Source organism: Pleuronectes platessa, chromosome 7 (assembly GCF_947347685.1).
Source record: "Pleuronectes platessa chromosome 7, fPlePla1.1, whole genome shotgun sequence".
NCBI classification, from domain to species: domain Eukaryota; kingdom Metazoa; phylum Chordata; class Actinopteri; order Pleuronectiformes; family Pleuronectidae; genus Pleuronectes; species Pleuronectes platessa.
Window position 1 is genome coordinate 20661553 of NC_070632.1, and position 15843 is coordinate 20677395.

Below are 15843 nucleotides of genomic sequence, written 5' to 3' on the forward strand. Positions count from 1 at the left end.
TATGCTCTGACATGAGGGAGGAAACCATTTAATAAAGAGGAACAGACTTGTCACGTCATTAAGTGATAAAACCAGTCCAGTGAACCAAAACTTTGGAAAGTTTATGGGAATTTTTTTTTTTTAAAACAGGAAAACTGTGCGAGGAAAAAAATTCAAAATACTTTTTACCTCTGTCTATTTGTTTGTTTGTTGATAAGTTTGTCTGTTTTTTGCAAGCACGAGAAACTTGATATTTTGCAGTAGGATACAGTAGGTCAGGGTAGAACCTGTTAAATGTAGGTATGGATCCAGGAATTTGTATCCTATAACTAAACTTGGGGAAATTCTTAAAAGCTTTGACCTAAAAGATGGGAAATTTCCCAGTTAAAGTCATTAAGTGGATTATACCCTGATATTCCTGATTTTTGCTTTATTATTATAATAAAACGCCTGTAGCTTCCAAATGAATTGAGTGTGTTATTTGTGCAACGTGGTCTCATGAAACGGTTCGTAAGATAACGTACTAAAAGTTATGTCCAAGCTGGATCAAATCCGTCAAATCTGTTTTAAGTGGTATTTAATGGCCAGATATTGTCAAAACATGTATGTTTGCTTTATACTTAATCGTATGTTTCACTTTGGACCAAGTTAGGGTTAGGGTTGTCGCCCATGTTTTTTGTTTTCACGAAGAGAGAGAAGCGCATAGGTCACGTGTCCCCAGCCTCCTGACTCACAATTTAGTGGAATTCATACGAATTCTAGTGAATTACTTTTAGTAGCATTTCCTACGAAATTGTGATGCACCAGCCTGACTTGTGATTTGCTAAATAAATTAGCTTCATTGTTTTTTTATTTCCTATAAATGTTCAAATAAACTTTACTAATTAAAAATTAGCAAGATAACATCAAGAAAACATAAACTAACACAACAAACAAATATAAATAATAAGATGTTTAACGACACGGGCTTTGAACAAAGTTTCACAAAAACATAATATTACAATACATTAAACATATAATGAAAAAAAAAAAGAATATGTCACAAAATTATATCAATCTATTAAATTTGGTGCAGAGATTGGATTTTTTTAACTGCTTTTCTATTATAGAAGTTAGATTATGATCATATAAATATGATTTACGTTTTAGCAATTCACATTAAGTTAAACCTTGGCCAGTAATTAGCTTGATTATCTCTTAAAATACTTTATTTCAAAAACCAAAAGGATTCGCTTCATTATCATGTGTGACGTCGAACTGTCCTCTGTGAAAGAAGCCTGTTTAAAACGAGGTCCTTTAGCGACATCCAGCGTTGAAACCGGCTCATTACAGCCGCGGTCTACTTCCGTTCCCTCGGCCATCACAAGGAAGTTGATCCGTGGATGCAGCGGCCCCCTCCTCCTCGGCCCTTGGTCCTCCCCGCGAACAGCGCTCACATCCCGGCGCGCGTCCTCTCAGCGGCCCGCTGACCCTCCACCCGTCGCGATGGCGATGTCCACGTTCCAGAAGGTGACCCTCGCGACGTGTCTCGCGCTGTGCGTCGCGCTGCTGCTTCCCAAAATGCTGCTGTCGCGAGGGAGGAAGGATGCTGCAGAGCGGCCGGAGGGTGCGTCACCTTCACCGGCCTGGAACCCGTCCTCCCCCCGGTGTGCGGAGGCTCACCGGGGGGAGGACGGAGGCTTCTTATTTACTGACGGTTCACAGCAGTGATTCCATGTTTATTTGTGATTTTATTTAAAGCAAAACGTGTGCAGGACATTAACGCTATATCATCGTTATTGCAGTTACACTTTCCTCCCTGACGAGGGCGCCAAACGCACATTCTTAAAATAGTATAAAAATGAGTCTAGAATAAAGGTGATATACGTCCGGGTTAAACTAACAGACGGAATTTAGCAGTTTATACATTTTATTACATTTATGCTGCTTAGTTATCTGAGTAAATTTAAGTAAGTAAAAGGTTCTAGATGAAATGTTACATTGCCAATACTTATATATAAATATATATCATTTATTTAAAATACTTAAAACAAAAGAATACAATTCAAAATGCTTTCATTTATTTAAAATACTGTACTCTTGTACATTAGCTGTAGGGGTAAAACAAATGTATGTATATATAATAAGCGACCCAAACACACCCATATTAATCACCCTGTTCAATTCTACAAAACACTAATCTCATTTAGTATATGAGACAGATTCCTGGACATTTGTTATGGTTTGTACTGAGCTGATTATCACAGTCTGTCCCTGGTGTTATTATTGTGATATATTATGCATATTTCCTCTTCACCTGCCTTCCCCTCCTTTAAGGTTCAGGCCGCGCACCCCCCATGGTGCACCGTCAGGCGGCCCCAGACGGCCGGGGCCAGAAGGCTGCGAGCGCCGGCTACTCCAGATCCCACAGCCCAGAGGCCTCAACCAAGGCGAAGGGAACAGGAATAGGAACAGGAGGCAAATCCAACCTGGCGGGACAGATCATCCCTGTGTACGGCTTTGGGATCTTATTCTACATCCTCTACATACTGTTCAAGGTGAAAGACTGCAGACACAACACAGCATTATGGAAATGTAAGGATTCACAGACATGCTGGACACTGAACCTCAGTATTTCTTGGTACAGACTGAAATCTATCTGATGCTCAAAGCAATGCAAAGGGCTGAAACCTGGTTCTGAATGGCAGAAACGTAGACTTGTTTTTAATTTATCTGACAATACTTATTTGTTTAATAATTTTTCCATTGAAGATCCTGTCAAGCTGTTAGTTACTTTGCTTGAAAATAAAATATGTTTACTTTTCTAATCATGGAAACTACCTTTCTTAAAACATCCATTAACTTGCAGCAAAATCTACAGCATCAAAGTCTAAACATGAAGCAAAAGTCCACATTGTAGTAAAAATAAAACCATTGCTGTGCAATGAGATAATATAAATCATTATCACAATAGAATTTTCATCAATAGCAATATGACACCGTTTCAATATTGATGTCTATCTACTCATTTCAGAAATCTCTGTCTGCATGTTGAACAAATATCTCCAGAACCATTCATTTTATCAGCTTCTCACTTGGCTTGTGTATTGTCAAGGGCTCAAGAAAGAGCAGTGTTGAACTTCAACATTGGCACTCAACGTAATTGATGTTGTTGATCATATCCATGGCAACGTCAGTTGAGTTGAGCTTCACTGAACTTTGAATAAACAGGTGAACAGCTCTTTGTGCAGCAGGGGGGGTGCAGCTCTAGGATTCCAGCAGTTCTTTACATGTTGCAGCTCAATTACTGCAGGTCACTTTTAAAGTTTCAGAGATACAACTTTAACACAAACATACAGCCCATTCCAAACAGGCAGGTTTAGAACAGACTCTGCACTAGTAATACTTCTGCCAGCACGGGGAGGTGGTATAACACATAACTGATAAACATCAGATATATATATATCAGATTTGTAAAATATTTAGTTGTTTATCAAATGGGTGTAATTCTCTGCTTATAAAGAAGTATCTTAAAAAATCTATTCTTTAAACTTAAACCTTGAAATGTGACAAATATTGTAATGATAATCGTATTCAACTTTTTATTTTTAATACCTTTTTTGGTCATTTTTTTTTACCAAACATTTGAGAAACATTAACATGAGTGTGGATGTGCTTTGACCGTTTGACCACAGACAGACACTTTGCTGTGGGGCTCTTTGAGATTTGAATCCCTGTCATTGTCTCCCTCAGATCACATCGAAAGGCCACAACAAACCGTCAGAGAGCAGGTTTCCTTCAGCCCGCTCAGAGAACAAGAAGAGGAAGATCAGTGAGTACCATTCAGCAACAGTTAAACTCATTCTCTTAGCAGCTTTCACAACAGGCTTCCATCTCAATGGCTTAAAAATGAGCCCTGAGCACCTGCACTGCAGCTCTCTGATGTTTGAATGCACTTATTTTCTTAGATTTTTGGATGGATAAACTTTGCTGTTGTTTGTTGGTTTTAATATTTAAAATGTAATTGTATGATGAATGACGTGAAAAACTTGATGAAAAACTAAAGTACTTATCATGATCTCTCAGTATTTGAAATTTGCACAGTTGTAATAGTAAACATTTAAATATAAAAACTTTTTAACTGGAGGGTATTTTCCATTTTTGCTGTCATCCATTAAAGGGGACATTTCTTTGGAAATGAGTAGAAGCTTTTCTGTAGCTCCTTTTGTGTGTGTGTGGTTTGTGTGTGTGTATCACATTTGTATTAGGTCACTTCCAGTCTCAGAAATCTTCCCGGCTGACGTGCACGTTCATCATCTTAGTGCATTAACGTAATGAGAAATAAATTAATGTTGGTTATTTTCTGGCATATTGATTCCCATAAAGCGTCAAACCCGAAAGATGAATGGTTGTGCACTTTTGCTGTGAAAACTATACATTTTCTAAATCATTTTCCCAGTCCACCCTTGTCTGTATTGTAGTTTTTGGAGCTCAGATTGTTTTTAAACCTGTGAACTTAGTGTGTGTGTGTGTGCATGCACATGTTGGTCAATTACATACATACATCTCTCCGTTGACCTCCTGCTCTTTCTGTCTTCTCCCTCCAGCCGACTTTGAACTGTCTCAGCTGCAGGAGAAACTGAGGGAAACAGAGCTGGTGATGGAGAAAATTGTCTCCAACGCCCAGGACAGCCCCAGCAGGTGCGTGTGTGTCTGTACTGAGGAATCTTATCATCAGGAGACCTCCTCCTTATGTCCCAACAGGAGCTCTTTCCTGTATCTGTTCATTCCACAGTAATGATTGAGACCTGTATAGACCTGGTATTAACATCCATCCTGAGGGATCCAGTCACGAGTGGTCAGTGCTAAGTTCAGGTCTGAACTCATTCAAATACATCCGGAGATTCGATGACTCAGACCACATCCGCAGGTTTTCTGATCACCTTCTTTTCCCTGTGTCCTCAGCCACACAAATGAGGGACCGCCCACTCAGCTGACTTCTCTGACCCGCTACAGTTTAAATGTCTCTTCGCACCTCTCGGTGTCCAAGCATTGATTTGTTTGCCGTCGGAATATCAACACTGGTCGGCCCATAACGATTGGCACTTTTCTTAAATTGGTCAAATCAATCCTCATAGCTGTGCATTCATTCAGTCCCTCCTGACTCCACTCACTCTCTTTCTCTCACTCTATCGCACAAGCAAACACTTACACACAGACACAAACATTGGGAAAAACAAATGACGGTCCTGTTTACAGATCTTGTGATCGGATCTCTCACGTCGGATGTTAAAGGGAGAGTTCACCCAAAAATGTACTTATTTTCTAGCCAAATCGAATACAATAGAAGTAACTGGTGACCAATTCTTAAAACGTGAAAGAAACAACAGAAAAAAACATGAAACTTGGTGTCAATGACGTCATTTCGAGTCTATTTTAATCGATGGGTTTTACAGACACTTGGAGGACGTCTGTCCTGCAGTCGTCAGATATGTCACAACAATAGTTAATATTGTTTGACACTTGGCTGCTAATTACTTGCGAGTGGTGTCCCTATTACTTGGGGAAGATTTTCCAGCCCTCCTCCCTGTGGCTCCGTTTGAAGGAGACACTCCCAGCCTCTCAGTCCTCTTCATATCTAGGGGTAGGACCAAGGGAGAGGAATTGGGAATTGGAAAAGTCCTACATGTGTTACTTTCTGTCTGTGGTGCAGGGTGAAGGGTGTGATGGCAGATCAGGAGAAGAGTCTCCTGCAGCAGCTGACTGAGATAACTCGGGTGATGCAGGAGGGACAGCTGATGGAGGGCATGACTCCAGAGAAGAAAACCCAGAACAACTGGGAAGGTACCTCAACACAGCACACTCTCAGCTGCTATTTTAGAATGGTTATGTATATTAGTATAAGGGTTATCACTATTGACTATAATAGTTATGTTGATGAGTCCCAGGCACCGCTGCTACAGAGCTAAATTGCACCATCTTTGACTCTGCACTTTGCTGGGCCCATAATAATATATGTGTTAAGTATGAAGCCAATAAGATGAACGGTTCTCGACATATGTGAGCCTCAGACACACTGGGATTTCTGAAATGAGTTACTTGTTAGTTGCTTGTTCACCACTTAATAGTCAACTGGAAAAAATCTGGTGGAACAATTTATATTTTATAGGGACTAGAATTTCTTTTCACAACATATGTATACATATGAGAATATTCTTTCTATTCTGGGTATGATTTTCTTATTAAAAAAATGTTATGTAGAATATTTCAGCCTACGATAATCTGAGACCACTTTCCCTTTCGAGCATCACTGTTTTTTCAAATGTTTGATGACAAAGATCCTCACAAACATCGAGGTTTTCATATTGCTTAAAACAACAGTATCACTCAATGATTAATTCAGTTTTTACACTGAACTAGAAAGTGATATAACATGTTCTGGAATAGTTTGCCTCTGGAATAGCTCTTTCATACATGGAGACCTTGATAAGTCTCCTCATTTTCCTCACAGATTACCCTGAGGAGCCTCAGCAGCAGGACTGGGAACATTCTCCCTGCTGTTGTCAGCACAGTGAGCAGCACCACAGTCCACACACAGAGACAGAGGCCGACAGGACCGAAGCTGCTGAGGGTGACTTGCTGGAAAATGTTCCTGCTGAGGAGGTTGCAGGTGAAGCGGAGGCCCAGGAAGCACAGGACGTGACCACAGACGCTGTGAGAGAATCTGATTTTAACACAGGAGGTGAGGAGGACGCAGGGCCACAGAATGATTTAGCTGTAAATGAGAGGGAGGAGCTGCATCAACACAAAGAGCCAGGGGGTCAAATTGATCTGGGCGTCCCGGAGAAGGAGCTGGCCGGAGTCCTAAAGGAACTGGAGCTCACGCTGCAGATGACGACCATGATGGAGCACGAGAAGGTGGAGGACCTCACCCGGCCTGTGGAGACTGAACCTGCTCAGAGTCAGGTCAGACGGAGAAACAGGAGGAGGAGTGCAAAGAAAGCTGCACACTGACTCGAACATGATGCACACGAACTTGAGCCTGGGGCTTGTGTATGTGAGGAGAACCTCTTTTTTATTATTTATCTGTTGTCATGAGATGGACGGTTCTGTGAAGGATGGTGATAGAAGTTGTTTCTTTATTAAAGTGAGTATAGGAGAAATATGTGGACAGAGTGTTTTTTTTATCAATAATATCCGATTTATCTATTGGATGCAAAAGAAAACATAGTATAAATATACTTAAAATGTTTCTTTGGAAAAACCAAAGGCCTAGTATTTCATTATCAAATATAAAACACCAGTCTCCATAGTTTTTAATTGAATTTACTGGAGATGCAGATGGGACTTGTACAATGTAAAATTGTGAAGGCAATACTTGACAAGCAGTATCTTGAAATAGTGCAGATGTGAACAAACCCAGTGTTTACTTCAGTTAGGAAAGTGATGAGTTGGTTATCTACAATGGAGTATTAGAGAAATATTGCAAATAATGTAGAATTACAAGAATGAAGTCAAAATGTAATGAGATGTGAAGTTGTAATTTAATGAGAATAAAGAAAAAATGTTAACTTAATTTTCAGAAAACCAGACAGAAACAGGCCCACGGTTCATTTTAGCTCCGATCAGGGCAGTTGTCTGTAAAATGTCCAATGGGCAGAAATAAATGCAGCTGATAAAAACTGGACCCGCAATGAAAATAGTGATTGATTTGATTACATTACTTATTTACTGAGGGGAATTGTGCTCCCCCCCACTGCTGTCAGCATGTCTGAACCAAATTAATTGGAAACTTCCTGTAGTCTTCACGTCCCAGATGGATACGTTCACTCTATATATTTCTATTATTTATAAAATATTTACTGACTAGAAACCAGTATTCAGTTTAACAGCTTTAATGTGAACAGACACAAAATATGCTGCAGTAATTGTGAGGAAATGGTTCAACGCATGTTTGGTATTAAGTGTTCCTGCTCTCTTCTAGACAAAGTGTTTGTGATAAATTCATTTTTTGCACCAACAACAGTTTAACTTCTTCAGCTTGAAATTATTAAAGATTTTTACTTTTATAAAACTTATTTATTCACTGTTCAGAAAAGCACCCGAAAAGACATCAGTGATTTAAATACTGTGAATAAAATGGTTACTTCAGTTTCCTCAAGACTCAGTTTCATTTATTTTACTGAAGATTGTCACAAGATTAAAATTGTAAACAAGCTGATTGTTGAAACTCACCGTTTGTTACCTGGAAAGCTGACTTTTGGTTAATTTAAATGATGTTGCTGTAGCACGTTTTGTAAGTTAGATAAAAGTGTATTAAAATGGAAATGAATGATGAGGGTAGCGCAGCAGCACAATTCAAAAAAAGAGTTTATTACTTGTATAATGTTTGACTTTACTCATACAAAAGCAACATCACGCTGGTTGATGTCAGCACAGAATATTTTGGAATAACAGTTAAGCAAGTGGCACGTCTCAACAACTTTCCCCTCTAAGAAATTATGCAGGTGAGTCCGGTTGGTTTGAGATCTACAGGAAGTAGATCACTGGTCAGCTCGCTGCCTCAGTGCTCCATTGGCTCCTCGACTACATCTGCAGCGGGTTCATCTGCAGGCGCGGCAACCTGAGACACACATAGATGTCCATCAACACACAAACTTCCGACTCTTACAATAATAGCAATATTTTCCAATATAGATAGATATATTCCAATATTGTCAATTTTCACTAATCCTTAAAATGTTTGCCCTGAGCCCTTCACATGTATTTTAACAGCATCGGCTAAATGTGTGTTTCAATGGGGAGCCTTAAAGAGCTGGAAATGCATCTTGCTTTCTCCATATTAATACCATATATCACTTTGCAGCACACAACATGAAACATTCTATTATATGAGCCAGACTTGTTAAATCCTTGGCGGTACCTTTCTCTGTGGCCTCTCCTCCAGTCCCTCCAGGAACGGGGCAACAGCATCATCGTCATAAATGGTGAACTCCATGTCCTTTCCCACAATGCCAATGGAAACATTCTGCAAAGCACAGGGGTTTAATTTACCACTAAATTATCTTGAAGAGGATGTAGTGAATGGAGCATGGCAACATCTTCAGTTCCAGGGAAGGTCCAGCTTTAATAGCATCCCATCAACTGTAACTTCATTGTAACTCTAACTCATTTACCATTTAGGTAAATAACTTTACCTAAATAAACTTTTCTGTATTGTTTTAAATTAAAAGAATCTTAGAGCAGAATTGAAATATGAAAGTGGGGAGCTGGTGTACCTTGATGGTGAGGTCCTGCTCAGCGGGGAGAGTTTCTCTGAGAGCACGGAGGCCATGCTGGACCAGGTCATTCAGATTGCCTGAGAACAAAGAAATACCATGAGCGTATTGAAAGTATGTTTTTGCACTTGTAAATTAACAGGTCAATAACACTTAGTGGTCAAAGATATTCATTTATTTTCATGCTTTTTAGCTTCACGAACAATATGTCACATTTTGGAACAATGAGAAACGTTTAAGATGAAAATGTATACAGATGCCCGATGCAAATAGCTTTTCTTGTGAATAGCTGAAATAAGAGTGTGTGAGACTAGAATATGAAATTCCATATTACAGTCAGAAAACTTGTCCATGCTTCTCTCCAGGTAGGTGCGTGCAGACTGAGAGCGTGCTCCGATTGACATGGCTTTGCAGTCAAAGTAGTTGGCTGATGGGCAGGTCTGGAAGATGTGAGGTCCCATGTCCTGAGCGAAACAACAAATGAACATGAGCTGCGATCAAACTTCGTCCTGCATTCCAGATTTGTACGATCCAATTTGTCACAGGCGAGAGACATAGCAGGAGATAATACTGTAAATGAACAGTGTGCAAACTTACATCATATCCGGCAATGAGGAGTCCCACACCATAGGGCCTCCTCCCATACCGCTGTGTTGGGATTTGAGTTTCTGGGGTTTCGGTCAAGGATCACACATAAAACCCAAGTTTATAATACCTACCACATGCTGTCTACAAAGTTCTACTGCACTTTTCATGTAGGAGGTGAGAGAAAGGATACTGCTGCCAACAAGAGAGACAAGACGTGATGTGGGGAGGGGCCTGTCGAAGACAAATCTGGAGTCCAGGCACTCCTGACGCATGAAGTTACTGTGGGAGAGACAGTGTTGATATTATGTCAAACTTATTCAATATTTGGTGTACAGCTTTATGAAAAACTCCATTTGGACCTTCAAAGTATCTGAGACTCACCAGAGCAGTCTGGCATCAGCAGTCAGTCCAGCAATGGAGATACCGATGTGGTTGTCAACATGGAGGATCTTCTTCTGGTGGGCAGCCAGTTCAGACTGGGCTCTCTGCAGGGACAAACAACATGATGCATCAGTCATGAACAATCTACTACATTGTTTTCTTGGGTCTTCAGTGTACAATATATTCTATAGGTCCAACTAAATGATACAGATACAACTTTCTTCAATCGTATGCTTTTTTCATTAAGCAGGATGCCAGAGTGGTCTTCAACATCAAAGGGGACTTGATTTTAATATTAATGAGAGTGAAGAGTAAAGTGACACCTGAATACTTCTGAAGCAGATGGTCTCTGCTTGTGGCAGTTAGCTTGAGGATAAAGGTAGATCTAAGTTGTTTCTGAGGGGGAGGGGATTAGCTGGCCCTTTTTGTTCATGAGACACACACCTGGCTCAAACTGATGCAGTCAACAGTCCTGCCAAAGACTGTCTCTTTATGAGGAATATAGCATTTGGATGTGTTGATCAATTATGAGGATGCTGAACGGTAAATTGTCTTTTTTCATTTTGTCTGACCCATTTGTATAACTAAAATGATCATGTACTTAGATCAACAACTTGCTTGCACCGTTTCAACAGAGACTGAACAATACAACTTCTCGAAGTGAGAATTTATTGCAGTACTATTATATCAGACTGTTTATAGCTGGGTGTAACTTATAAACTGCAAACTGAGGATAAACGGTATAACTTTACAGCAAACTGGAGATGAAATATTCAGTCTGAAGAGTTATGGAGATGAAAATAACACCGGCTACATTGTTAAATTAGGCCCAATATACATTTTCTACACTACCATCTGTACGACAGGGCTGTAATCAGAAACAAAACCACAGACAATGACTGTTGGTGGGTAAAAGCAGAAACTGACTGACACGGTTTGAAGACAGGAACAGACAAGATGCTGAATGGTTTTACCTTCAGAGCAACCAGGACCGCAAGGGTTCTGGATTTGAGTCCTACAGTGGCCGAGCCTTGCTTCACTGCCTCCATGGCATACTCGATCTGATGAATACGGCCCTGTGCACAAATTAACACACACACTAAACAAACTGCCACCAACACACTCGCATCAATGTTCGTCCTGTAAAGACAGACTTGGAGGCAAACAGCAACTTACCTGCGGGCTCCATACTGTCACGTCGTTGTCGTATTGATTGCGGAACTACGAAAGAAGATAAACAATTAAAAACATGAGAAAACACAATTTCTAATATTACACAGGAGCGGGGCTTACGTAGTTGTCCTGCATTTCAGGCTGTTGTCTCGTTGACAGAGACTTTACACGGATCTCAACCTGTTCGCAGCTCAGACTTTTCTGGACTGAGGTTTTAAATTACCACCATGTCTGAATAATAGATGATCACGTCTCTGCGTGCAGCCACTCGCAAGGAGAGCCACACAACGGGGAATAAACTTCCAACTAGCACATGTTAATAATGGTTCTGGGTCCTGTGACCAACCAGCGCTTATTAACCACAAGTATCGAAGTGTATTGAATACAGTGAGCAGCAGCGGGGGCTGTGTATTTTGGCTTTAAAATGGTTATTTGACAAATCGAAAGTAAAAGACCAGTCACCTCCACTGGTGCTAGGAGTGATGCTAACTCAGTCTGTGCAGGCTAACTTCTGTTAGCACCTAGCATGCTAACTCATCAGTGACAGGACTGGGATATGTGACCATTTGGCTTCTCATTGGAATAATTTGAGTTGATTGTATAAACGATTAAACATGGCTTCGTCGGAGAATTGTTAGCTGCGCATAGATTCTTCGAACAACCGCTTAGTTTAGTTATCATCAGTTCGGCTAACGTTAGCAGCTCCCGAGTGTTTTGCTTACTCACAGTGCACAGCTTAGCTAACTAACGGCAGTTCATCGTCTGTACACGACTCCGGGGTTTTAAATGTCTTAGTTTGAACTCGCGGTGCGTTGCATTGTCTGTGCAGATAACTATTATTCTGTTAAATTCACGTCAGTAGAGTGAATTTCATTCATTCTTACCATGTCTGCTTCTAAGTGTGTCGCCTCTGTCTGCCGGCGCTGCAGTCGGAATTTGATTTCTCTTCCTGGACGCGATATCAGGGCAAACCAGTAGAGCTCCGATTTCACATCAGTGCTCTATGAAGTGAACCTGAGAACATAGATTGTGTTTTATGACTCTAATGTGTTGACTGTTAAGAACTCTTAATATGTTACTTTTGTCAAATCTAAAAGTGAAGAGATGTATGGATATAAATGTACAAAAAGATTTTCTCTTAAAATAAAAAAGGTGATTACTATACTATATTTATGTATTATACTTAAATATAAATAAATATTATTAATTATTCTTTCAGAATTATATATAATTGCATATTTAAAATGCAAATTTACATTATATGACAGTAATAATAATTATTTAATATTATATATGTATATTTTACAACAAAAAGTTTCATCATCTACTGTAAAGTCAGGGGATTTGTTGTAAAACCCAAAGCAAAGGGAAGACAGGTTAAATATCTTCAGCAGTACTAAGTCCTCTATGTATATAATATAAGATGTGAGACATATTTTTCGAAACAAATTTCCATATAAATATACATTTTTATATTAATTTTAGCACACTGTTTCATTACCATTATGTCTATTAGTGCTTTTTATTTAATAACTTATAATCCTGAAAGGTCACTCAGTGAAACACTGTGTGACTTTGATTTGAAAAGGGCTGTAAAATAAACCATTTACTTGTTGAATCTCCTTTTTGCTCTACAGTCGCAGTGTGTGTGCATGACCACTAGGAAGCAGCAGTAAATTAGAAGAGGACAATGTGAGTGCCTCACTGGGCTGAGGAGCACTCATCACTTACTGCTGGTAAAACCATTTCCTCACACACATAAAAAGTCCCGAGAGAAAGAACAAACTGTCCTGCAGACAACCACAGTGGCTGTTTTATAAGCTGGTTTGTAGACTGTGATGTCTGCCACTGTCAGTTATGGAGAAGTCTGTCTGCTTAAAAATATACTGCTTAAAATATAGTAATAGCAGTTTTACACTGAAATGAAGCAGGGCCTCATTCACTTTAACAGACAGTTGGATGTAAAGTCATCGGTACACAACTTCAAAATAAGCAACAACAAATTGGACTTAATTGTGTTAAACCAACGTATACTTTTGTAGCTGTGTGTCTTTCTTCTTATCCGTCAAATAAACTTAACAGAGTAATTAAATAATGGAACATAAAGACAGATGAAAATCTGACTATAAAATGAATAGTCAAGACAGCAGATATAAATACTAGACGGGGGTGTTTCGTGTCCGGTCTGCGTCTTGAAATGAAAAATGCTGCATATTTAAATAATTCACATGTGTTGTTATTTCTGTGCCACAGAGCATTTCAATCAATACGTCTCATCCCCTGTGTTTTCCTAAAAGACCGAAGCTGGAGAAAAGACACGTGACCTTTAAACTGGATTGAAAAATCGGCTCTGCCGCACAGACACTGAACTGGACTGACAAAATTAGATTTTAAACCTGGTTTATACACTAAGCTCATTTTGCAGTGACATGCACAGTTGGGCAAAGTCAGCAGCTTATTTATCACCCACCAAACAGCCAATGATGCTCAGAGTTTTTTGTTTTTAAGTCTCAGCCCCCATAAATACATGGAGATTTAATCTAATAAAAATGTCTTCTTGTTTAAATTGTGAGACAGTTGAAAGGGATCTTCTTTTGAGAGGCTTCACCTCTAGCAGAACATTTGCATTTGTATGAAGTGAATCAGCATAAGCCGAGTCTTTCCAGTCTTGTTATCAGTTCAAGAAACAATGATTATAATAAAACCTTATATTGGAATATTGTTTCAATACCATGATGAGCCTTCTACTCAAAAGAAACTAAAAATCTCTCATGTCAAATTATGATAATTGTGCCTTTAGATAGATAAAAGCCAAAGATTACAGGTCAACAATTCAGACTAATAAAGGGAACTCCTCATGGATTCATTGTTTGTATTGGAATTCATTTTCTGTTGGTATATTACAGCTTTTCTATGAAGCAGTGCTCTCAACCTTTTCGTCCTGTGACCTTTTAAAACAAAGCAGTGTCCACTTGTTTGTGACGGATTAAAATTGTCATTGAAAATTACAAAAGTAATACGTTTTTTTTGCAATATTAGAAGAGAAGCAGAATTTTGTTCCACAGGAGGGAGTGCTATTTCCCTTCATTGTCCTCTTCTTTAAATCATCACATGAACCATTAAATTAACTTTTGCAGCCCATTGAGGTTTTCAAGTCTTAACCCCCACTACAAAGTTATAATATCAACCAGTATCTATTAATTCATACCAACCACCAATAAATGGTCTAAATACCAACTAAAATCCTAATGACTGGTCTGATTTAAAGCTTTTATCTATGAAACGTTTTAAATACAGTAACCAAAAGGCAAATGGAGAGAAGAAAACTAAGGAGCAAACAAATATGAGGTCTTAGGATAATCTATAGTTAGCTGAATTCAAAACGAAATATAAGCCATTATTATGGATTATCATTATTATGTATTATTATTATTATTATTATCATTATTTGTATTCATACACAATAAGTGAGATATCTTATTGGCTAAATAAACACAAAATTATACCCAAGTTGTATAGAGCCAGTAGGGCTGGGTGAAAAAACTATATTAATAATTATCACAATATAACTTTAATCAATAGCAACGTAACACAAGTCCAATATAATTACAATGCTTATACATTGTGTAAGCACAGTGAAGGAGGAAGAATTACATTTACATATGATAACATAATTTTTGTCTTTATAAATTAGACAGTTATAGAGTAGTGCAGCTCTACAGGTGGATCAATGCTGGACCAGTGACCCTGTTATAAATGTCTTCCCCTGATGCTTTCTTCCCATTCTTCAACATCTATATAAAACTCCACCAAAGAGGTTATGTTTTTCACTCCGTTTTTTGTTGGTTGTTTGTAATTAAATTACTCAAAAACGACTTAATAGATCTTAATGAAACTGTGGTATGGTTCAGGGAAGAACCAATTAAATCACTTTCTCTAACATTGAGAGATGGGGTGTTGATTTAGTTTTTTACATAATTCATGAATTTTTATTTTAAAAAAAACACTCAAACTCGTGAAACTTACATCTGCGCATGTGCACAATTTGGTGCAATTGGATTGAATTGAATTGGGTCTTTGGGTCTTGACAAAGGTATTTGCTCTAATATCAGTGTGTGTGTTATTTTACTTTTTATCAGTGTTCTATTACCAACATGCAATACTACTTCCTGTAGCACAGTATTGTCCTGATAAAGCATCTGAGGCTGTAACAATATAGATTCATTTCAGCATTTTCCACACACAGAGGGTTTTTAAATATCCCCCAAAAGATGTTTCACCTGCAGGAAGTTTGCATTAACTTCCAATGCTTCATTTACTGCCATCCTTTACCACACCACTGAGGTTATTTACTGGACTTGAATTGCCCACATTTCAAGTATTTGTTTTATTCCTCATGGGATTCTGTCTCCTGCCATAATGAGTGTCTCAACAGTCAGAGAAATACCCACTGAAGATCTCAGTC

General features: G+C 38.9%; 2 protein-coding genes across 2 annotated transcripts; one reads left to right on the top strand and one right to left on the bottom strand.

The window, feature by feature from the left end:
- Window positions 1–1464: 1464 nt before the first annotated feature.
- On the top strand, window positions 1465–8114 carry ric3b (RIC3 acetylcholine receptor chaperone b). The gene is made up of 6 exons (XM_053426472.1): window positions 1465–1585; window positions 2296–2516; window positions 3712–3790; window positions 4566–4659; window positions 5672–5802; window positions 6470–8114. Exons 1-6 carry the CDS (start codon window positions 1465–1467, stop codon window positions 6970–6972), a joined length of 1149 nt encoding a protein of 382 aa, XP_053282447.1. The 3' UTR covers window positions 6973–8114.
- A 196-nt stretch (window positions 8115–8310) lies between these two features.
- psma1 (proteasome 20S subunit alpha 1) lies at window positions 8311–12368 on the bottom strand. The gene is made up of 10 exons (XM_053427698.1): window positions 12263–12368; window positions 11382–11426; window positions 11180–11281; window positions 10206–10309; window positions 10015–10103; window positions 9834–9904; window positions 9571–9700; window positions 9237–9316; window positions 8882–8986; window positions 8311–8581 (listed from the first exon to the last, which is right to left on the bottom strand). Exons 1-10 carry the CDS (start codon window positions 12263–12265, stop codon window positions 8522–8524), a joined length of 789 nt encoding a protein of 262 aa, XP_053283673.1. The 5' UTR covers window positions 12266–12368; the 3' UTR covers window positions 8311–8521.
- Window positions 12369–15843: the final 3475 nt, after the last annotated feature.

Excerpts from the sequence above, each read along its gene's own strand:
- psma1 (XM_053427698.1), bottom strand. Across the intron at positions 10,310-11,179 it reads CGGTCCTGGTTGCTCTGAAG|AGAGCCCAGTCTGAACTGGC; the intron begins GTAAAACCATTC and ends TTGTCCCTGCAG. Across the intron at positions 9,317-9,570 it reads CATGGACAAGTTTTCTGACT|GCAATCTGAATGACCTGGTC; the intron begins GTAATATGGAAT and ends CTTTGTTCTCAG.
- ric3b (XM_053426472.1), top strand. The coding sequence starts at position 1,465 with ATGGCGATGTCCACGTTCCAGAAGGTGACCCTCGCGACGTGTCTCGCG. Across the intron at positions 3,791-4,565 it reads GAACAAGAAGAGGAAGATCA|CCGACTTTGAACTGTCTCAG; the intron begins GTGAGTACCATT and ends TTCTCCCTCCAG. Across the intron at positions 5,803-6,469 it reads AACCCAGAACAACTGGGAAG|ATTACCCTGAGGAGCCTCAG; the intron begins GTACCTCAACAC and ends TTTTCCTCACAG.